The sequence below is a fragment of the Schistocerca americana genome, chromosome 2 (genome assembly GCF_021461395.2).
Source record: "Schistocerca americana isolate TAMUIC-IGC-003095 chromosome 2, iqSchAmer2.1, whole genome shotgun sequence".
Taxonomy (NCBI): domain Eukaryota; kingdom Metazoa; phylum Arthropoda; class Insecta; order Orthoptera; family Acrididae; genus Schistocerca; species Schistocerca americana.
This window is the reverse complement of record NC_060120.1, coordinates 798,540,279-798,564,786: the sequence shown is the minus strand read 5'-3', so window position 1 is coordinate 798,564,786 and position 24,508 is coordinate 798,540,279. Positions and strand designations below refer to the sequence as shown.

Genomic DNA, 24,508 nt, shown 5'->3' with positions numbered 1-24,508 from the left:
TCCAATTGGCTTGGGAAAACTTCCAGCGTTTTGGACACATAGATGGCAGTTGTGGCTGTAATCGAAGGACACACGGAAAATGGTCACTCAAGTGTGTATCAGCAAGAGTGAACCATTCAAAGTGCCGAGCTAGCTGAACAGTACCAATCGAAAGGTCCAAATGAGAGAAATATAGGTTCTCCAGTATGGAAGCAAACAAGATACGCTTGTTGGAAGAGGTCAATCAACAGAGAGCCTGGCGGACAAGCAAATAGGAGAGGAGGGGGGGGTGCAGAGGGGGGGGGGGGGCAGAGGGGGGGGAGGGGGGGCCGGGGGGGGGGGAGGAGCTGACCAAGGAGATGAAGGAGCTAGCTCTTGCCATCAGTGTGGACAATGGAATATATACGGTATAAAGAGAGAAGGTGTATCCAGAAAGGGAAAGACGGTCAGTGACAGCTTGGAAGGACTGTTTAAGGGGATTAGGTGATAATGGATAGTATCATGGAGAAGAATCTTAAGTCCCCTGTGTGCCGGAGTGCCATCAACAGAAGGGAGATCAACCTGGACTGACTGGAAATGAGGGAAAACAAAGTGATTGTGAAGACGCAGCTTTGTTTTCTGAAGACCGAAGACAACCGAGGAGTAGGATCATAAGAGGATGGACAATCATCCTGATCGGCTCGAATACCTCAGATATTCCAATGATTAATTAACATTGGGTGGACAGAAAAGTGCCGACAACTTAACAACTGCTGAGAGCTGGTGGCCAATAGTGTGGAACAGCATTCAGCCACAGGCAGAAGATCCTGATCCATAGGCTGTTCGGGGGCAGCTCCTGCCACCAGCTATTGGCTGGTTGATAGGCCGCCAGCGGTGCACCTTGACGACACGGAAGGTGGACGAGGGTGGTTACCACCGGGTGGTGCTGTACACGAGACACGTCATGGTGGAGAAGAAGAGGAACTTTGTTTCATATGAGCCTTCTTGGAAACAGGTTGCCGAGATAAGGGAGGAATCGATGAATGTGAAGTCGGAATTAGTAAAAAATCTTCGTCAGTAGGCCCTTTTTTGGAAGTCCAGGCATCCGATTTTGGGGCTCATCATTTAGCAGGAGCTGACAAAGGGTGAGCCGGAGAGTGAGCAGGTGATAGTTGGAATGCTAAACAGGCGATCTTTGCGCTAGCCGATCTGACTGTGGCACTAAAGGCGAGATCGCAAGTCTATGTGGCTACCTCCTTAGTAGGCCGAGGAGATGCAAGGACAGTGCTATATTTACCTGCTGGGGGCACAATGGGCTTTCAACTCGCAAATAACTTATGAGCAGCAAATGTAGACACCTTTTCCTTCACTCTGATTTCCTGAATAATTCGTTCATCTTTAAAAATGGTGCAATCTCTAGAGGAAGCGGCATGGTCGCCCATACAGTTGATGCAACGAGAGGATGGAGGTGGACAATCACCCTAATGGGCATCCCTGCCACATGTAAGCATTTGGCCACATTAGAACACGACTGGCCGGTATGATTAAGCTGCTGACACCTATAGCAATGTGAAGGGTAGGGGATGTAAGGGCAAACTGAAATTATCTCATATCTCAGTTTAATGTTTGATGGAAGTTGAACTCTGTCAAATGTCAAGAAGAGAGTATGGGTTGGTACCAAGTCCTTGCCAACCCTTTTCATCAGCCGTTACGCACTGGTCAGACAGGTAGTTTTGAATTTCTTTGTTGGACAATCCGTCGAATGAGCGTGTATAAACCACCCCATGTGATGAATTTAAAGTGCAGTGCATGTCCACCCGGACAGGGAAGGTGTGTAGCAGTGGAGTTCACAGCAATTTTTGTGCCTGGAGGGCACTGACTAACAACAAAGTGCCATTTTGTAATCGGGAGCAACACTTGGGTTGACGCCTTTCTGAATAATGAAAGGGTTGACTGTGGAGAAGTTTTGACCTTTGTCAGACCGAGAAACAACTAGGAACTGTGGCACTGATGGAAGAATTGTCTGTGGCTGGGACTCATCTAACTTTCGCTTGTGAGCAGAAGTTGTAGGCGTAGAGGAAACCATTGCGAAAGTACCCCCCCATGATTACCGGCGTCTCCGATGGCGCGCTCCTTCCTCAAGGAGGGGCTCCTCTCTGAGGGCACTCCCACCTTAGATGATTGTTCACACCTCAGGTCACACCTCCCGAGAAACGGACGGACGGATCAATCGTCACATTCGAAAGGTACCTGCTCGGGTAATCACCCCTCCCTAGCCCTGGCCTTTACCAGGGTTATGTACATGTCCTACCTCTCTAGCCGTGGCACAGAATTACGCGTCACCCCATCACCAGCTATGCATGGGAATGCATGGGATGGCCTTCAGACACGCACAGAGAGGAAAGAAAGAGAAAGGGAGGAACAAAGAAAAGGAAAGAAGAGAGGTCTCGAACGCCACAGCGGAGAAGAGGGTAAAGAGAAGAGGCAAGGAAAAGAGAAGGACAAAGGGAGGACAGGGACTTTCCAGCATAGAGAGCAAAGAAGAGAAACTATGTCATACAGTTACAAGTGTCCGTCTCCAGACATAGGCACAAAACATACTCCCAAAGAGGGAGAAGGGGAAAGGAAGAGGCTGGGGGAGGGGGACGGGGAAGGATGTGGAAAAGGAAGGTATGCACCCCGGTAAGGAAAGAGAGCCTCACTAGCTCGGGGTTCCGTGCTCACCATGCACGTATCCACGAAAGAGTTGTGGACCCCCTGGGGGAGCCCGAGCAGTCTGTAGAGGTTAACAATGACAACCACTAATGAGTAGCTGTTATCACAGAACTAATTCTCATTATGAGGTAAAGAAGCTGCTGCAACACACATGTATCATTTCCTCACAGAAACACTGTTGCTGTATGTTCAAAGCATGGAAAAGGTCACTTGAACTATTGGGTCACAGTGTCTGTTCAGGATGTTTAAATGATATGAAATGAAATCCCCGTTATATCTGGCATCACTAAGTGAAATCATTTTTTCTCCTTTATTTGACTGGAATTATCAGATAAAAGTCTATATTCAGCCACAATGATCATTTTCAAGTCATCCTACATATACACAAAAAACAATGGTAACTGGTTTTGTTACCACATTACAGACTAAAATCTGAACAGCTATATGATTATACTTACTACACATACATAAAACTCAGAAATATGCACATACTGCTCAAATAACATCAATCTGTACACACATGTACAAGTTGCCCACACTACATTTGAAAAGACAAAGGTGAATATGAGTATTTAAAGAGAGAAGATAAAAATTAAATCACCAGTTTACTACAAATGCACATACAGTATTAATTGCTCCAATAACTCGCACATTATTTACTGGGCAATCTATTGTGGTATTGTGACAGAACTACTTTGGCTTATTTTCAGTTGTACAGCTGCTGTACCTTGCGCCACTCTGTTCACAACTTTCACCTGCCCATTTACTTCCTGTCTGCATGAATCTACCTGCAACCTGCCTAGTACACACAAAAATCAGTCATAAGGAAAACCAACTAGTCCTACTTCAACAATCAATAGAAGTATAGTAGTATTTTACCTACCACGAACATTTCACTATCTAAAAGCACACTACTTCTAGGTGTTGCAATTTTCACTTAAGGCAGTGTATCACAGATTACATTAATACAAGTAAGTACCAATCTGGGCTGCAACACAGTGTGTTCTGGACTTTTAACATGGCCGAGCTGACCCGCATGGAGACCACAAGTGAGGAGTCCTTTCTCTCCCCACATCACAGTATGGAAACGTCCCGCACACACACCACGGAGTGGTGCAGATCCTGGCAAGCGACAGTATCGTTGTGGCACTTCCCTGGGAGATAGTAAATGAGGAGGTGGTGGCATGTGTCCCAGCTGATGATAGGCATTCAAGCCACATGTCCAAACCTACAAAGTAAAAATTAAATATATTACTTATGGCAAATATTTGTAAACAAACTTGTAGGAGTACTGCCTAATAAACAACTTTAATAGTACATCTCATGGTTACAGTATAAGCAAATATAACAATGTACACTGATCAGGCAGAACGTTATGACCACGGACCTACTATCACACAAACTTGCCCATGCGATAGCAGCATCACCTGGTGAGGAGTGACTGTTAGTCAGACACACCCACAGTGCAAATAGTATCAGTCAGCGTGCTGCCTATGTGTAGAATGCGGAAGGTGTGCGATCTATCTGAGTCTGACCGAGAGCAGATTGTGATGGCCCAGAGGCTCGGCATGAGCATTCCAGAAACTGCTCGACTTGCTGGATGTCCAACGAGTGCAGTGGTTAGTGTCTTCAACACATGGCGAAACCAAGGTGAAACCACATCCAGACTTCATGGGGTTGGGGGGCCACCTCTCACTACATATGTTGAACATCATAGGCTGGGAATACTAATAAAATAGGACAAGTGGCGAACTGTGGCAGAATTAACATCGCAGTTTAATGCTGGGCAGAGTACAAGTGTGTCTGATCACAGTGCACCGAATGGGCCTCTGCATCCAACAACCCATGCATATGCCAATGTTGACACCACAAAATCAGCAACTACAACTGAAAAGGGCATGTGACCATTGGCACTGAACATTGGTGCAGTGGCAGTGTTGCATGGACTGCTGAATCCCAATACCTGCTTCATCATGCCAATGGCAGGGCATGAACCCGTCTTCCAGCGGAACAGCTCCTCAACACCTCTGCCGTGGGACAGAGACAAGCTGGTGATAGCTCCACTGTGCTCTGGGGCACATTTACTTGGGCATTCACTGGTCCAGTGGAGCTCGTGCATGGCACCATGGCAGCCACGTGATATCAATCACAAGTTGCACACCACATGCACCCTTTTGTGACGATCACGTTTCCCGACAGCAGTGATTTTTCAGCAAGATAATGCATCATGTCACAAGGCCAGGAGTACGATGGAGTGAATTGAGGAACATAGCAGCAAGTTCCAATTTATGTGCTGACCCCCCACTCACCAGATCTGAAACCGATCAAACACATCGGGATGTGATCGAATGTGATGTCAGAGCTCATCGGCTCACTTCCAGGAGTTTACGGGAATTAGGTGACTCGTGTGCAAGTGTGGTGCTATCTACCTCAGCAACCTTCCAAGGCCCCACTGCTTCCATGCCATGACCCATCACCGCTGTCATCCGTGCCAAAGGTGGACATACCAGCTATTACGTAGGTGGTCATAATGTTTTGGCTGATCAGTGGATAATGCATAACAAATAAATTTACATGAAAATCAATGATGAAGAAACACACATGGAAAATTTTAGGAGATGGCTGAGAGAAAGAACACAACCCCTTTTTGTTTTGTAATCATTCTGCAAATGAGAGGAAAAGGCATGACAACGAATATGCTAACTTAAGAGAAGTCCACTTCCTTTGACCAAAAAAACCTACTAAAGTCATCAAATTACAACTGGCAGGGTAAACTGCAAAGAAGTCAAATGCAAGGATGCAGTTTTCATAATTGTGTTGGTATGGTTAGCCGCAGTTTGAAAACAGGAGCAAATCTGCAACATCCAAAAGTGCAGGGTTTTTTTATCGGCTGAAACAGAATTCTTCCTCTTCCAAAGGATACAAACACAAGTAAAATACAGCTGCAGCAGCATTATTAAATACAGTAAAATTATTTAGGGAATAATGATGGCAAGTGCTCTGCTGGAAAATAACAGATTGCACTTGCTTTCCCAGGCAATGATATTTTCCAATGTTTTTCCAGTGAGTAGATTGCATCCCTGACATATGATTCTAGGACTGCAAAATAACCATCTATGACTGCCATAACATATTTTGAGTCAGAACATTTTGAATTTCTGTAATTATAAGAATGTGTGCAACTTTGAGCATGTCAATGTGATAAAAAGCAAGGATGTTTCAGCAGTCTGTACTTCAGATCTCTGCTCTCCCACTGCCACAGCACCTTTGTATGCAAGTTCAGGTTTTAATTAAAGTTGATTTTTTCTTCTTTTGCATTTCAGGTTTTTTTCACCTCTTTATCCCTCCAGTTGGTTCAGAATACTTGTGTAATATTTGCAACTTTTCATGCTAACTCAATAACGAGAATCTCTCTTGCATTCAGAGAAACAGTGGCCTTAATCATTCCAACAAATGAATATATTTAACATTTTCTTTATACAATGCCAACAGCATGCACCTATGGATTTTACAGCTATCATATTTCAAGCAATTCAATTGAATTCTTTATAAAATCCACCAAAAAACCAATAAATTTCAAAAATTACCTTCAATTAGGAAAGTGAAATGCACTCAATGACTCTGATACGATTTTCATAATGATAAAGAGAGCAGGGAACTCTTGTCACAGTTCATCAGACTCTTTAATGAACAGTGACAGGAGCCCAAATAACTGGTGTAGATGTACTAGGGCATGAGTAACAACTCTGAAATACTGCACTGATAATGGCTAGTTACTAGCCAAAATCTGGATTTGCTTTAAGCTGGAACAGAAATGACGACTGACTGCTGCTGTCTACCATTTTGAGCTTCTAATAAATTTGTTTCACAATTACTTATGGGCAGCATTAAATAAACTGGGCATCCATCAAACTCAAGATTGCATCACAGTCATTTCACAGGGTGTATACGTGGACAAGGAAAAAAAATTTCCGGATTTATCCCAGATTTCCCGGTTAAAAATACACTTTCTCCCGGGTGGAAACATAGTTTTTCCCTGTTAATTGACAGTATATTTTCTCTCGGAACTGTACAACTTATCAATCCTTTGAATGGTTATGGTTTTATACATGCGCATAGAATTTCCCAGCCCTTTAGAAAACAAAACACCTTTTGGAAAGATGTTTTATGTGCAGTAACATGTACGCTGCATATTTTCGTATTACAAAAGTATAAATTCGAATTCCATCAAGCACCGCATGTTACTCTCCGAAGCATTGAAATCGAAATTGCGATGCGAATTTGTAAGCCAGTCATAGTTCATGTCACGTGATCTTGCCAGCCGATGACAGCGTATATCAGAGCTTCGGACACGTGGTGTAGTCAGCCCATAGCAACATCACTTAAGTAGCGCGAACACATGAACAGGAAAAGTTAATGGTTTAAATTAATATATATAATGTTGCTACAAGAAAAACAAAGCTTTCACATATAATATTGATCTTTAAGGCCCATACGCTGCAAGAGAAGCTAAGCTTTCACATATAATATTGGGCTTTTATGCACGTATTACATTTTAAGATATATCACACAAATGTACCAGTAAATTTTTTAATAACGACATAAAAGTGTGATCTTCTGGGCTATAAATTATTCTAAGTAGCTCGTCATCAAAGAGCTGATTTTTAAACGAGTCCCAGATTCCCAGTGAAGTAGGCATCAACCTTATATTAAGCTTTTCAATGTTGTTTCAGGATGTAAATTTCCTTGGGTACCAGTACTTTGTTATCTCATGTCTGGTTCTTTGTCATGGCATAATGCCATACGTTCTAGGAGATGAAAACGTACACTTGAAATGTTCTGAACAGTTGAAACTAGCCAATAGTTTGAAATTAAACCCTTTGTTTCAAATATATTGACTGCCTCAGCGGAAAAGATTAATGAAAGAAAATTTCTTCAGCAAACCAATAAAAATAACTTCATTGTTCTGCATGGCAATTAATGCTTGACTGTCAGAAAGGTGGAAATAAAATAAAATCTGAAACTAATAACGTATTTTAGCCATCCGTAATTATGTGAATGTATTTTAATTCACATGACAGCTCCCGGCCAAAGAAATCAATTTTGTTTTCATTTGATGTGAGTGCAGTAGACGAAGAGGAAACAGCAAAATCACTAAATGTAAGCACGGGTCACATGGAGACTACCAGCTTCCCTATTATAACTCAGACTACTCTGCGCATCAGACCTGTATCTACGATATTTCCGAACCGGGGCAATAGAAGATAGTGGCGTCCCTCGAGCGTTTGAGATAGGACGTCGAAAATTTAAAAAAATAGAATTTTGAAAAATACGTTCATTTTGTAGCGCACGTCTTTCTGAAGACTCTGATACATAAAACATACGTGTCCGAGGAATTGTAAGACATGTTATCTGACCTTAAGTGTGCCAAAGTGCAGCACCACACCTCTTCACACAGCATTCTTCTATCGCACGTCACTGTATTTCGATCTGTGGAATTGAAACGTGTATATTTTGTACTAGATTCCATCAAACTATATTCACAAGTGGCAATTAAAACGTCCTATGGTGCCTCTCCTGCTTCCAGTCTGCCGGTTTGACATCCTGCCCTTCCTTCTTTTCTTTTTTTGAGAATAAAAACTCTTCAGAAAATTTGCACTCTTTATTCCCTATTAGCTAACAGCTTGCTGCTTTGTATGACATAAAATTAAATATAGGATACATAAAGCCAGTAAAGAGAAGAGACAAGCAAGACAGTACACATTTCTTCAATCCTTAGCTCCTAGATTTTTTTTCTGCCTAATCTTGATACAGCTTTACATGGCGTGCTTTCCTTTCTGTGAAAGGATCTGTTACCTCGTCAAAGTTCGTCAAACGTTATGCTACATGAAAAATCAAAATGTCGCTGTCTAATACTGAAAAAGCTGTAATTACAAATAGGCCCAAGACTGGTGTGGTTTCTCGACCTGATTACTTATATTTTGTCACTGTCTGCGAGATAAAACAAAATGGGCTTTATAATACTGCAGCAATTTTAACACACGCCAAATAAACTAGACTGTTTTGGCAGAAATGGTCCTTTTTATAACACGGCAGATCATAATTCACAAAGTACCAATATCAAATGCCTATTAGGTCTACTACAAGTAAAAATCTTTACGTTAGGAAATAGTTTTACACTTCATTCATACGCTCCAGTTTCTCAAGCTTGAGATCGATAAGTAGTAGTGCGAAATTTTTATAGACATTTGAAATCGTCTTATTCTTCCATAATTTGTGTGATGTCCCCGTTTCTTCTCCTTCCTCGTTCTAACAAACAATGTTGTCATCACTAATTCCGTATCTATTCCTGCCAATGTCAAATCTTATTCGCCGGTTAACTTCACTAACTCTGCCAGAATCGCCAGTTTAGTTAGCCCGCGATTATTCTCCAGTTAGGCATTGTTACGTGTTCATACAACACGTTTTCCGTGCTACTTCCAGAATAGACCTTAAAGCAGCTGCTAGCGGGAGACTGTAGAACTGGCCCTTGCTAGTATTGCGATCTGGCCAAAAATTTTCTGTCAAAACTTTGTTTTCTTGGATACATTGAGAAGATAATATGTAATCTTTCTTACCTGTTATTTCTGTTAGTCGTTTATTTGCACTCTGGTAGTCTGAATCTATGGATTTCGCTGGTAATCGTAACAACGCTCATCATTCGCAAACCCTATCAACCACATAGTCAGACAGTGGTTGGCTTTCTTTCGTTCGGCTATACTCTGCTCAGCTCGTATAGCCCCCTTTGTCTGCAGGAATGTTTATTTCTAGATGTGATGAGGATTCCACTGACAGAGACATCACGTACACTATGCACGTATTCACAAATCAACTTATGATTCATTCAGAAATCAACTCAGAATGTGTTCAACAATGTTCACAAACCGACAGGGACACATTTCAAAGTCATATGAATAATCTATAGACCAACATGTGGTGGGTGCTAGGCGCTTTGTGAAACAAGTTTTATATGAATTTGCCCCCCCCCCCCTCTTCTAGATCCAGGGCTGCTGCGCAATCTGGCAGCTTGGGCGTGCCAGTAAACTTTTTCCCAGTAGCACCTAGCTGCTTCTTTTTTTTTTCTGTAGCCAGAACCGGAAGAAGGTACTACTCAACTGCGCATGCGCATTATCCCACTCTTAACTGCTAAAACAAATCTAATGTTAACAGTTGTGACGTCATGCTCATCGGACGCAATTTGTTGTTACGAAGTCTTACTAAAGCCTTTGACACGTTTTGGTGCTGGCAGACGCTTGTATGAGCACTGTGTTCTGTTGCTGTATATGGCGCATTTCCTTTGCAATTTAAGTTTTATTTTAGTTTTATTTTAGTTTTTTCTCTCGTTCATGTTTTATGGCTGCAGTATTATTCTGCAGTAGCAGGATACAGTAATATCCTTTGTTAGAGTATTGGTTCTTACCAGTCAAAGTAACAAAAATTTAACTGAGAACAAACACAATGAAAAAATTCCCGGATTTCAAACAAATTCCCAGGTTTTTCCCGGATGAAAAAATTCCCGGGTTTTTCCTGGATCTCCCGGTTGTCCCGGGTCGTAGACACCCTGTTTCATCATGTTAAGTTTATCATACTTTTCTTCTGATATGCCTGTATCATCAGCTATTTCACACAGCTTACTTCTGTTTTTAATCAATTTCTCAATATTTCCTTCTATTGTAAGTGGACGATGGCCACATTTGAATTCAGGTGTCCATTTTCTAACTTTAAAATGAAGAAGTAGATTCTTTATAAAACAACTTTGACTCAATACAGAACAGTTGTGCACATCAACTGTATATTCAGCGCATTTGATTGAGTTGGATTATAACTCCAACAAACACACTGAGACAGCTGTTTTTAGCTGAAGTCTGGTTAAGCAAGAATAATAAAAAAACCAATGTGATTGCGGCTGATTGCTGTGTTCTTATCTTTCCTTAGCCTTATAAACCTTTACTAATTTTGGATGAATTGCTGTTGGTGAGATAAGGAAAACGGATTCTATGGTGACACTGCATTCAAGTATCCATTTCAATAATAAAAACAAAATTTCATTGTATTAATGATATCTCTGTGTGAATTTTTTTTACCCTCAAAATATTATATTATTTTAGTGAGATCTTTATTTAGTTCTCCTACTATACCTCCTCTGAGTTACACTTTATTGTGAGACATCAACAAAATAAAAATTTATGTCACACTGGTGGAAGTCTTACATTCCTGTGTGTATATGCACAAACCAGCTGACTCCAAACAATAAAAACAGGATATGCGGAAGACTCAATTTTAACATGCAAATTTATGTTATATAAGCACTAAGAGCCTTTTTTGGCCTTAAAGATGCTCTGGGAATGCTGTATCAGTAATAAAACTTTATTTACACATGTTTTCAATAGAAAAGACAGTTTCCTAAGTCCACAAAAGCAAGGAAACAATTAAGGGGAAAAAATAAAGAGTCTACTGTTGCTGTGACATATATATCATGCATCTACTGTGTTAATCATTGGATGATATCTAAATTCTGTCAGAGACAGCAAAGGTCCTTGAACAGCAGCTAAACAGAATGGACAGTGTCTTGAAAGGATGATATAAGATAAAAATCATCAAAAGCAAAATAAGGATAATGGACTGCAGTCGAATTAAATCATGTGATGCTGAGGGAATTAGATTAGGAAATGAGACACAAAGTAGTGGATCAGTTTTGCTATTTGGGCAGCAAAATAAGTGATGATGGCCAACATAGAGAGGATATAAAATGTAGACTGGCAATGTCAAGAAAAGCATTTCTGAAGAAGAGAAATTTATTAACATCAAATATAGATTTAAATGTTAGGAAGTCTTTTCTGAATGTATTTGTCTGTAGTATACCCATGCATGGAAGTGAAACATGGACGATAAACAGTTTAGATAAAAAGAGAAGAGAAACTTTCAAAATGTGGTGCTACAGAAAAATGCTGAAGATTAGATGGGTCGATCACATAACTAATGAGGAAGTACTGAATACAACTGAGGAGACAAGGGATTTGTGGCACATTCTGAGACATCAAAGGAGCACCAATTTAGTATTGGAGGGAAGTGTGAACAGTAAAACTTGTAGAGAGAAACCAAGAGTCAAATACAGTATGCAGATTCAGCAAGATGTAGGTTGCAGAAGTTATTGAAGCTGAAGAGGCTTGTACAGCATAGAGTAACACGGAGAGCTGCATCAAACCAGACTTCAGACTAAAGACAACAACACCCACAAGTCCTGAGAGTATACAAGCAATGGAAAGAGTAAAGGAAACCGTTTCACCACACAGTGACAGTGGTGAATTGCAGTGCCATACATTAACATGATATGAATTTTTTTACCTTTCAGCCAATGTACTCCTTCAGAGCTAACAAAAATCACTCTTCTACACACGCTTCAAGTTCGTACTTTTGAGAATTACTGTTTTGCAAACTATTAAGTTATGTCCCTTCACCTCCTATCCCACCCCCTCACTGAAAAAAAAGGAATATTTTGTTGTTATAGCCAATTTTTATTTCCAGCACTAGAAATGAGCCCTAACATGGTTCCCGCACCATACCAGGTACAGCTTTCTGCTGGTCTCCCAACACCACATTTTGAAACTTCGTGGCAGATTAAAACTGTGTGCTGGACCAAGACTCTAACATGGGACCTTTGCCTTTCATGGGCAATTTCTTTACCATCTGAGCTATCCAAGCACGACTCATCACCCGACCTCGCAGCTTTACTTTTGCCAGTACCTCATCTCCTACCTTCCAAACTTCACACAGTTTTAACCCGCCAGGAAATTTCATACCAGCGCGCACTCTGCTGCAGTGTGAAAATTTCATTCTGGGAGCGACGACGTTTTTTTGAGAACTTAATGCCTCTCTTCCATCAATTTTCCACACATACACCAAAGGAATGAAGATAAGCATATCTTTAGTGACAAAACACAAACTCAAACACAACAAATAAAGGGCAGGAAACTGGCTGTATCCTTTTTTTAAGTAACAATTCCAACATTTGCGTTAATCAATTTGAGGGAAACTGGAAGACCTAAATTTGGACAGTTGGATGAGAATATGAAATGCTCTTCTCTCAAATATATGTCCCTACACCTTCACAACTGCATCATATTAATGTAGAAAGACTGTATATTAGTAACACTGAATTCCTTAGCACAGTTTACATGCTGCAAAAAGCAACCAAGACTTTGGTGTTTCCTTTATGATGCAGCCAATTTACATTCTTCTCCTAGTATGAGTATTTGAGCACTCTAAGTGGGACTTTTCTTCCAAAATCAAAATTCTGTCTCTCTAGCCATTTTTCTTCAGCTTAACTGAAGTTCTTTAATGTTGGTTACTATTCCCTCATCACAACGTTTAAACTTATCCCATATTTTCACTTCTTTGTCGATCTAACTATTTTCTTCAACCTACACCACCACCACCACCACCACCACCACCCCTTTCATTCATTAGTAAATTACCACTTTGCATACCTGTTTTTTCACTCTTTCCTTACCCCAGGTTTCTTTTTATGCCTATTGGTACGTACATCCAGTTTTGTCACACTCAATTCTCCAATTACTTCCTCTCCTCCTACCAATTTTAACTAATCTCTGTAACTTTACTTCATAAAACTCAGCCATTACTTTTTAAGATCAACTTCAGTCTTGACCTTCTGCGTTATCGCTCATTATCCTGAGTAATCATACAGAGACACCTTTCATACTATATCCTTTTCACAATACCTTTCTCAATCTATTACAATGTGCAATAAGCAATAGTTCTGAGTATGTGATCAACACTTTGGCCTGCACCGTTGATCTGCAAAACTTCCAAAGCACTGATGAATTATTCTTAGAATATGAACTGAGTAAACTGGTCAATGTGTAGAGACATTTCAACATGTTTTTTACTCACCTTCTTCTGGCGGTGATGACATGTAAAACTTACCAAAACATCACTACAGATTAACTAGTTTATTTGGCTGATATACCAAGAAGAACTCTTCAGAGGAATTCACCAAGAAAGCCTTCATTCACAACCTATTATTTTCTCATTAAAACAAGTCATCAGAAATTACTTTTCTTAATGTATAATTTAACATGTATACAAAATACGTTGCTAACAATCAAATACAAAGATAACAAGTGGTGAAAACAAACCGATCCATTTTCCATGAGCAGGACTGTATGGTCTCGTCCTATAGCCACCTGAGTACACATCTCTTTGTCTTTTGACTCGGGAAACTTCAATGGTTTTGGTGAGAGGGAAGCTTGCTCTGTCCCTTGGCCCAGTCGTCCCCCTTGTCCATGCCCACATGAGTACACGCTTCCATCATGACTCAGGAATACAGAATGATATTTATGCATGGCTACCTGCATTTAAAAAAATTAAATGTTGTAATATTTTATTGCGTCTGTGTGTCATTTCTAGCACAAAAAAGGACTCAGGACACATTAAAAATACAAAATATCAGCAAACATTTACATTAACTAAAAATAATACATATGGCATGAATGAAACCTATCCCTAGGCCAGAATTACTTTCTACTCAAAGACAGAAAGCTTAGTTAACTAAACTTATGGCTAGTTGAAATTCTGAATATGGTAAGTATTTGAGAAACTTGCACTGTTAATAGACAAAATAGGCATTCAAAAGTAGACACTTCTCTCTTTCTGAGAACATACTTTAAATTACCTGAAACTAATTAACTTACATAATACCTGACATTAAAAGTTTCAACACTCATAATTTCGAATGCCTATTTTGCCTCAATGCTTAAAATCTCTCTCTCTCTCTCTCTCTCTCTCTCTCTCTCTCTCTCTCTCTCTCTCTCTCTCTCTCTCTCTCTCTCTCTCTCTCACTCACACACACACACACACACACACACACACACACACACACACAAAACCAAGAGACGCCAGCTAACAAGACCACCAATGCAGGTAAATGGAATAGCTACAAACTCATCATTATGTGTCACCATTGCATTATGTGTCACCTACTACCAGTCAGCTTTGAACACCACAAGAATCACAAAAGAAACTAATGTAGGAAAACTTTTCAATCACTTGTGTTGCTGTGTATCCATAATCGTGAAAGCATACATTTAAGATGCTCATTCACAGTGCCCTCCGTCCTGTTCAGTCGAGATAAAAAGTTATCACATATAAAGTAGAAGTTTGGGAAGACATGGTCTGGAAAAGGAGAAGCCACAAGCTAGAGCACAGTTACAGTGCGCAAAAAATATGGAATCAAGGAATTTAAGAAGATTTAATGTGTCACCACTATAAAATGAAGACCCATTATTTTCTCCATCTGATCTAAGAAGACCTGGGCTTTTGGAGCCTAGATCCTTACAAATTTCCTGCAAAAGTAGTGCAGAGCATATAGCAAGACAATCTGCACAGTCCTCAATGGTGAGTGAGTATCATCAGGGGTACCCCAGGGAAATATTATAGGACTTATTATTTTTTATATACATAAATGATCTGGTGGACAGGGTGGGCAGCAAGCTGCAGTTGTTCACTGAGGAGTATGGGAATGATACAAGATGACTTACACATAATTTCTAGTTTGTTTGATGAATGGCAGCTAGCTCCAGATGTAGAAAAATGTAAGTAATGCAGCTGAGGAGGAAAAAAATCCATAATGTTCAAATACAGCATACGTAGTGTGCTGCCGGAGACAGTCACACCAATTAGATATCCACATATTAACATTGCAAAGCGATGTGAGGATTGTGGTAGGGAAGGCAAATAGTCTACTTCGGTTTATTGGGAGAATTTTGGGAAGCCATGCTTCATCTTTAAAAGGAGAACATATAGCATGCTAACACGACCTATTCTTGAGTACTGCTTGAGTGTTTGGGATCTGCTCCAAGTCAGATTTAAGGAAGACATCAAAGCAATTCACAGGCAGGCTGTATTATGAAGATGATCTGGGCACTGAAATGGCAATCCCTGGAAGGAAGACAGCATTTTTTTCACAAAATGCTATTGAGATAATTTAGAGAATCGATACCCAAATCTACAGAATGATTCTACTGCCATCAATGTACATTTCATTTAAGGGCCACAAAGACAAGACAAGAAATTGGGGCTCATACAGACAGTCATTTTTTCCCTTATCCTATTTGTGAGTGGAACAGGACCTCTGCCATGCACCATAAGGTAGCTTGTGGAATATGTACATAGATGTAGATGTACAGCTCCGACAATCTAGCAGAATCAGTCACAGGAACTACATGGCAAATGTTGTTTAATCAGACTTCAACTTAATTGGCTGCACTGTTAAATTCTTTGAAAATACAACCCTCAGGCAAATTAACACACCAACTGTGGATTCCAATTGGAAATGTGACAACCAGCCACGGCGTAATGCTGGCTATAAAAGTGACTTCTGGATAGCAAACAACTGGAAGTAACACTACCATGGTACTAGTAGGTAACATCATGATTTAACATTAGCAGTTCTCTGATCACTACCAAGCAAGTGTCACTTCATCTTCAGTAAGTCTGAACACATGGTGGAGGTAAGTTGTGACCTGGACATCACATCTCACTTGCATCAAATGCCATTCTGATGATTCTACATTGAAGTATGTCTGGAAACAACTCACATGTATGAATAGTATTATTTGTCATTTTCCAAGACTGAATAGTTCACAGTGGAAGGCAGCCAGGATGTATCTGGTTCACCACAAGGGGTGTATCAGAATATTTCTATTTCAGTAGCCTCCAACTGATAAAAATTCACAATGTAGGTGAATAACAAACTTCATAACATCTACAAGAATGGTTGCCACAATATTGTTTACATTTGCCAAGTAGCGCAACATGAATTAAAAAAAAGAGCAGATTTGATTCAAAATAGCAGAAAAAAGTGAACATGGGAAAAAGAAATGATGAAAACTAAATAGTGGTAGTGAAATTAAAGAAACCTATCAGAAATTGGAAGGAAGAAGACACCATAATAAAAAAAAATTGCTTACCATATCAACTATTTTATAAAGATATAAACATATCCACGAACTGAGAACAGAGTAAAAACACATTAAAATTCCTCAAACAAGAGTGGAGCTGACCACATACAGAATGATAAAATAGACCACACAAAAAGGCTGTGATGCCATTTTAAAACAAATCACCCTTTAAGTCTGGTTCAACAACAATGTTAACAACACCCCCTTTAAGCAGTTTCTTCATAACTGGATTTTGGCACACTTTTACCCTGACTCTAGTGTGCTGTCAGTTCGAGACTTTTTCTTTGCATTACATCAATAGAAATTTCTTAGACTGGAATAGTATTCCTATGACACAGTATTCATTTTGTTAACTATTCAACGACTCAAATATTCCTTTCCCTTCAGGTTTTGCAAAGTTTTCTTATAACAAGTTATATATGCAGATGGCCTTAATTAGATCAATTTTGAACAGCATATTATTGACCCAGGTAGGAACATCATGGACAAAAAAACAATTTAACAAATATTTTACTAATAGATGGCACATTAAGGATCAGAATACGCACACAAACAAATGGGTGGTACATGACTATTCCTCAGTTTGCATCTGAGATGTCCAACATGACTGTCTCCATGAAGGATCAAGCACTGTTGATAAAGACCTTTTACAAGAATGGTGACTGTGTGCCAGCAGCAATGCAGAAGTTCTGGACACTCAAGGGTATGAAAAAAGGCACTGGTCCAATGTCTGATATGGGTTTGGAGAAAATGATAAAAAAGGTTCTTTTGAAACGTAATGTGGCAGAGGGAGGAAAGCACTTGATCTGATATATGCCAACATGTGACTACAGCATTGCAGGAGGGGTCAAGCAATGGTATCTAATATCCAGTGCATCGAGATTTGCCCAAACAATGGACATGCCTACAAGCACGTTGCATAAAGTCCTACGAAACATCTTGCACTGCTATCCACACAAAACCACACATGTTCCGGAGTTGCTCCATGCTGACCTGCCAGTAAGACAAACGTTCACTCTGGAATTTATTGCTCACATGGAAGTGGGCGACGAGTGGCCATGGAACATTCTGTGGACAGGCAAAGCCCATTTCCATCTCCAAGGACAATCAATGCCCGGAATTGCTGAATTAGTGCAACAGAAAATCTGCAAGTACATCAACCAGTACCACTTTATTCTGCGAAGGTGACTGTTTGGTGCAGTGTTGATGGCACTGTTTATTGTAGTGCCTTATGAGGATATGAGTCCTGTTCCCTGTACCATCACTAGTAAATTCTACAAGTCTTTTGCGCATCAACTACTTTCCAACCCTTAAACAGCATGGACGTGTGGCAAGGATCATTTTCATGCAAGACAGTGTTCCTCTTCATGTTGTACAGCCAATGGTGTGGCTGATGCAGAAGTATTTCGCAAATGCTAGAATTATCAGATGTCATTTCCCTACAGCCTGGTCGTCCAGATCACCTGATCTTAATCCACATGACTTCTGGCTGTGGTGTTACCTAAAATATGTGACCACTGTTCCAATTACAAACGTAACTGAATTGAAGGCACTGCACAATGCATTCGGAATGTTACCCTGGAGATACTCCAATCTATTGTGGAACGTGCTGTTTCTCAATTTCAACTTGTGGCAGAAAACGGTGGACAGCACATTAAATGTGTGTTGCACCAATCTCACTACAATTAAAAACTGATGTAATTTTGATTTTTGTGCTGTTTTTGGCCCCATTATAGTTAAAAACCAGTGTCATTTTGCTTTATATGTAGTTTTTGGCCTCAGGGCAATAAAAAAAAAATAAATAAATAAAAAAAAAAAAACGATTTTTCCGCCTCCAATGCGGTAGGCCTTTGCTGTTGTGCATGGGCTTACCTGGCTAACAGTGCCTCAACCGTTGACTGCTACACTTTTGCAGTCATGCACGGTGTAATGTGCAAATCAGATCATGGTTGTCATACTGTGATTCATGTGTCATTTGTAGCCAGACCATTTATGTTAAGACACTCACAGCAACATCTGTTGGTAAAATAGATTTGTTCCATGGCGTTTCCCCCTGCGTCAATAATATTCTTTCAAATTTGACATCATTCTGGGTGATTGTTCTCTTTCTACAAGATTCTCAAACTGGAACTTTAGTTATGGACAACCTCTGTGTGTGTGTGTCATCTCTATTACTACACAACATTTCAAAAAAAATGGCTCTGAGCACTATGGGACTCGACTGCTGAGGTCATAAGTCCCCTAGAACTTAGAACTACTTAAACCTAACTAACCTAAGGACAACACACACATCCATGCCCGAGGCAGGATTCGAACCTGCGACCGTAGCGGTCGCGCGGTTCCAGACTGTAGCGCCAGAACCGCTCGGCCACCAGCGGCCGGCCACACAACATTTCAAATATTATGCAACATTTTCAACACATCAGCAGTCACCAATAGCCAAGTTCAATAAAGTAAACTTCATATTAACACTTTTTTTTTTTTTTTTTTTTAATTGGAGACAAATTTATGAAACAATTCATACCTGTTTAATGCTGATGTCCTGCTTACGGAAAGTTTCAAGGAGCTCTGGCATAGACCTGTTCTGTTGATTTCCTGTACCCAGGGTGTAGTTACTATTGCTTCCCCATACATATACTTCACATGGATTACGAAGACTTAGATCAACGAAGGGAAGGCGATCTTTCAAAGCAATATCCAGTGGCGTCAAGTGTTCGAAGTCCATCGCAGTCACACTTGCTCCCATCTATGTAAACAAAATGTAGCTATAGTTACAGGTTGTGGTAGTAATAAATATGCTAATACATGGGGCACTAGTGAAACGAACAAACTACAATCGAGATAAGCAGTATTATACTAGTACTGTAATACTAGGAAACTTCTCTTGCATTAACATGTATAGCAGTTTTTTATTGTTGGGCCTTTCTGTGACTCAACATCTCCTCTTATTTATCCTTTTCATAATACTGGCATCATTTCAGCCTTGGCTTTGGTATGACAACAGTGTCCCTTTAGTTTCTAGTTTATGCACTGTATACTGCAATACACATTTTGAAGGAACTCACACACACACACACACACACACACACACACACACACACACACACACACACAGAGAGAGAGAGAGAGAGAGAGAGAGAGAGAGAGAGAGAGAGAGAGAGAGAGTCCAATATAAGCATATTACTTGCACACAAAAGCAGCAATAAGTAAACACACACGCAAACAGAGATGGCCCAGACTAAAAGTGTTTGCACTGAGATGCAAATGTATAGGAGATCTTATTTCTGTCTGAGAACTTCAGTCAGGCTATGAACAAAAAGAATCTCCTCTTAACTATAAACCCTACTTACATGAATAACATATTTTCTCAGGTATTTTGGTAAAAAATTAAAAGGAACCATAACATTCATTAGCTGCTTCTTTGTGGTAATGTTTTCTGTATGGAAAAAAGTGGTATTCTTTAAAACCTGTCACCACACTCAAATTACTGCCAACAAGTGCTGGGCACAGTACAAGAGAATGTTCTTTTAAATGTGAACAGTAACATTACGTGTAACACTGTATTATCCACAGTTTCATGCACTCCTGAAAGATTTTCTGTCAAGTACATTAACACTCTAGCTGCAGGTGACATGTCTGCATTCAGCTCTTTCTGAACAATTCCATGGGATGTGCTGTTATTGCATTGGATATAATTTCTGGGCTATTTATATGTCTGAAATCACCGTCTTCCCACTGAATCTTTTTCTGTTGCTCTAGAACATTGGGAGTCTCATTTTTACACATTCTCAACTCTCACCCACACATTTGCACATATACTGGTCACATTTTTACTTGGGTCCTCTGTGATTGCTGGAAGTCACCTGATATCAGGGTGTTCCAGAATGTTTATACACATTGCCAATCTTAGCTATGTAACAGCACTGTTCGGCATACCATTAGGTAGCTGTTGTGAATATAGCATTGACCTGTTTGTTGTGTTGTGCTTACTGATTGTTAATATTATTTACAGAAAAGAGTGAAGAGATGGTCCTTCTAGCACGCTGCCACGAACTTTTGTGTCATTTCTGTGACACATTAATTCATTACATGTTCATTTCTTTTATAAGTTACACGCTGGCTGCTCTGGCAGGAGGAGTCGCGGGTTGTCTAAACAGCCAACGTGTTACAAGCCAATCGCAAGCTTCCACTCCCAGTAAAAGTGTGCAAACAGTAACTTCTCACACCAGTAATTTTGTAACCATATTCGTGAGCTTGTGTACGGAACTTTTCTTCAAGATAAACCACACTCAGAAAAATTATCAATGTGTTTCTCCCGTATTTAGAACACTGAATGTGATTTTTGACTTCCAATTCAGTTTTTGGTTTCCTTGTTACATTCCTTTCATACAATCCTTATAACCAATCTAATTATCAAATAAATTTGGTCGGCGATTTCATATAGAAAAATTTGAAAACTGCCAGAGTTTAAAGGGTTTACACATTTGTATTTCTCCTAAACGAAAAATTATATCCAAAAACACACCTACTCTTCTCCCCCCCCCCCCCCTTCCCTCCCTCCAAAGTTAAATTTCTGTTCTTAACTTTGATTCCAAGTTTACTGATTTTGCTTATCTGGGATAAACTGCACACCAATATTATGAGATGAATGAAAAATGAAAACAATGGAAAGGCTAGTAATTAGACAACATTCAGTATACCATATCAAATAACATTTGTAATCAAGTCTTCTCTGGATTGCATATCAATGCATATTAAGTAAAACAACTATTTTAGTCCTTCATAACTACACTATGTCTCAGAAACCATACCTCAATGTTCATACAAAATGATACTGGACTATTTCTTTTATTGATTACTAGTTTCGATCTAACTTGCAGATTGCTTTTAGATCAGGTGGTGTAAGGTGCAGTTTGTCAGTAATGATGCATTTTGCAACACAGATATCAAAATGATCCGATAATCACATAGAAACTGGCAAGAATTAATAAAAGAAATAGTGATCCAGACAATATTTTTAAATGATTATAGCTGTCTTAGTAGACTATAGAAAAATTTATCATGGTTGCTCCGCTTCTCTTACACTAAGCTTTATTTTAGTACTATAACACTGCTTTTAAGACATTTCCCTTTCCATTATATTTATCCTTATTAGACAGTCTCATAATAGTTGCGAGCCGAAAATAGGTTTTACAGAAGTGAGGTGTTCGTAGTTACCCTATTCAAACTCAGACTGTGAGAATCATCTACTTCCAAATTCAAATAGATAACTTTATTCGTAAGTTGAAGAATATTATGAAACAGATATGAACAAACAAAGTCAGAAAAGAGAAACAATGGTAGTTGCTGATTTGCTTTACAGAAAGACTTAACATAATCCAAAGTTCACCGTTAGTATTTGCAAATCAAATGCAGTGGACAGCTTCACTACAAAGTTATTTCATGTTGTGTGGCCAGCATAGCGGATGTTTATGACAGTAAAATTATGAAATCTTAACATGTTGTCAATTGGAGAAAATCCATGGCAACTGAATTACAACAATGTCTTTCAATACAGTGTATCAGCACACTTATTTTTACATTGCTCACATGTTTAATTTTTAGTTGAGCATGTTCAGATCTCTTAAAAGAAATAAAAAGATACACCAAGTTTCAGCTCATTAATTACTCTGACACATCTTTAATAAAATTCCTAAGTATTTCAGCACATCCAGGCAAGAAATGAAATGCAAATAGTTAAAACAAAATTCACACACACATAACAAGTAGATGGTGCAACAGACTTTCCACTGTTAGGGTAACTAACATTTGTGGCAACAAAATTGCCAAGTAACTGATGAATAAATCATATAGAAGACAAAAATAAGTTTTTTTACAGTTTGTTCATACTATGGAGGATATTAGTACCATACACACCATGTATGACAGAAGCTAGAAATTAAAGAAATCACACACCACCTTCATTCAATATTGTTAATAGACCAAACTCTTACACACAAATAAATCTATGAACTGTTCACAATGTGAAGAAAGAACAGTGATAAAATTTTAAAAGGAAATATCTAAGAATAAAAGGAATACTTTATGCAGCTCCAAAACAATGTTTCTGCGTAACCTTATTAGTTCCAATGATGCTGACTGCATGTGGTTTTGGCATCTGAAATTTAACAGAAAAACTACTGTGAAAGGCTTAATTTTAGAAACATCTGTTTCTACCGTCCTACTTCACTTCATTTTAATGTGCTGTGGCAATGGCATATCAAAAACCACAGTAGATTACTTTTTTGGCACATCAAACACCACAATAGATCACTTTTTATTTCTATCTTGTACATCCGCACTCCACAACCCAACTTATAGTGCAAGGTACATAGTACTTCTGGTACCACTACCCCCCCCCCCCCTTCTTTTTTCCATCTGGTGAATAGTGAATGGTCAGAATGACTGTCAGCAATACTAAGTATAAGATCTATACTTCATTTAAAATCACTTGGTGACTGACATTTCTGTGCCTTGCTGCGAGACGCAGGTCCCAAGTGGTGGCGGGGTGAGGGTGGGGACCAGGAGAGGAGGTCCATAGGGTAGTGGTTTCTTTTTCGTGTCGATCACATGAGCATGTGGCATGTTAATTAAGAGGTGACCACTGTGCTTCTCACCACAGCATCTGTCAATCACAAAGTTACTTTAATTGAAGTGTAATTAGTTTGATTTTCTTTTGTAGGCATGTCACAAGACATTCCATGAGAGGAAGTAATACATATTCCGGTTCTTTCTATTAGGTTGGTGCACAAGTTCGTAACGTTTTTCCTATTAGTTTAATAAAGACCAAAGATACACATAACAGAGACTAGTGCATTTTCATCTGGAAAGTAATTTCTTTGAAGGTTGTTCAATACAGAGTGGAAAAGTGAAAATCTGAGGGTGCAAGATCAGGTGAATAAGGAGGGTGTGGAATGATTTCCCAACGCAACTCCTGTACAGCATTTTCTTTGTCAGTCTAGCAGAATGCAAGCAGGTGTTATCTGTTATTGGATTGCATCTTCAAGATGTCTCACTTTTTGACAAATATCAGCAGCAATGGTTACACCCCAGGTAAACAATTCGTAACAAACAACACCATAGTCGTTCCATCAGATTCATAACTTTATCTTTTGTGCATGTGCACAGGTCTTCGTACAGGGAGTTGCCGCTTTGTTTGGACTTAACAATTGCTTTCATTTCCTTAGGTTAGCATAAGGACACTATTTCTTGTCACCAGTAACCACACAGGACACAAATGGTCAACATTATTCATGAGCAAGCAAAGAAGCATATACGACCATTCACTGATTTTTGTTATTTTGGCTTAGAGAATGTAGTACCCACGCACCCATCTTTGAACCTTCCCCACAGCAGGCAAATGTTGCACGATGGTGGAATGGTCACAGATCACCACCTCCGTCAGTTCTCAAGTACACTGACATGGACCATTGTGGATTAATGCAATTATACAATCCAATCAAACTCTGAATGCCTTCCTCAATATGGAAAGTCACTGATGTCAAAATGATGCTCCTAAAAAAACATTTTCTGGCCATGTTCTGTCCAATGGCATTGGAATCTTGATTGATTTGGGGCAGGGGACCAAACAGCAAGGGCATCGGTCCAATCCGATGAGGGGAAGGATGGTGAAGGAAGTCGACCATGCCCTTTCAAAGAAACCATCCGGGATTTGCCTGAAGCGATTTAGGGAAATCACGGAATATCTAAATCAGTATGGCCAGACCCAGTGGCATTATTCCCACATGCGGTACAAATATTTCTGGTTGCCTCCACTG

At 39.6% G+C, this 24,508-nt stretch overlaps 1 protein-coding gene across 1 annotated transcript in view; it reads right to left on the bottom strand.

Moving 5' to 3' along the window:
- LOC124595315 (inhibitor of Bruton tyrosine kinase) overlaps positions 1–24,508 on the bottom strand; it is a 124,594-nt gene that overhangs the window by 72,831 nt on the left and 27,255 nt on the right. Inside the window, exons 3-5 of the mRNA XM_047134015.1 lie at positions 19,216–19,437; positions 13,869–14,081; positions 3,653–3,901 (exon numbers count right to left, since the gene is read on the bottom strand). Coding sequence (XP_046989971.1) covers positions 3,653–3,901; positions 13,869–14,081; positions 19,216–19,437 — 684 coding nt within the window. The remainder of the gene's footprint in view (positions 1–3,652; positions 3,902–13,868; positions 14,082–19,215; positions 19,438–24,508) is intronic.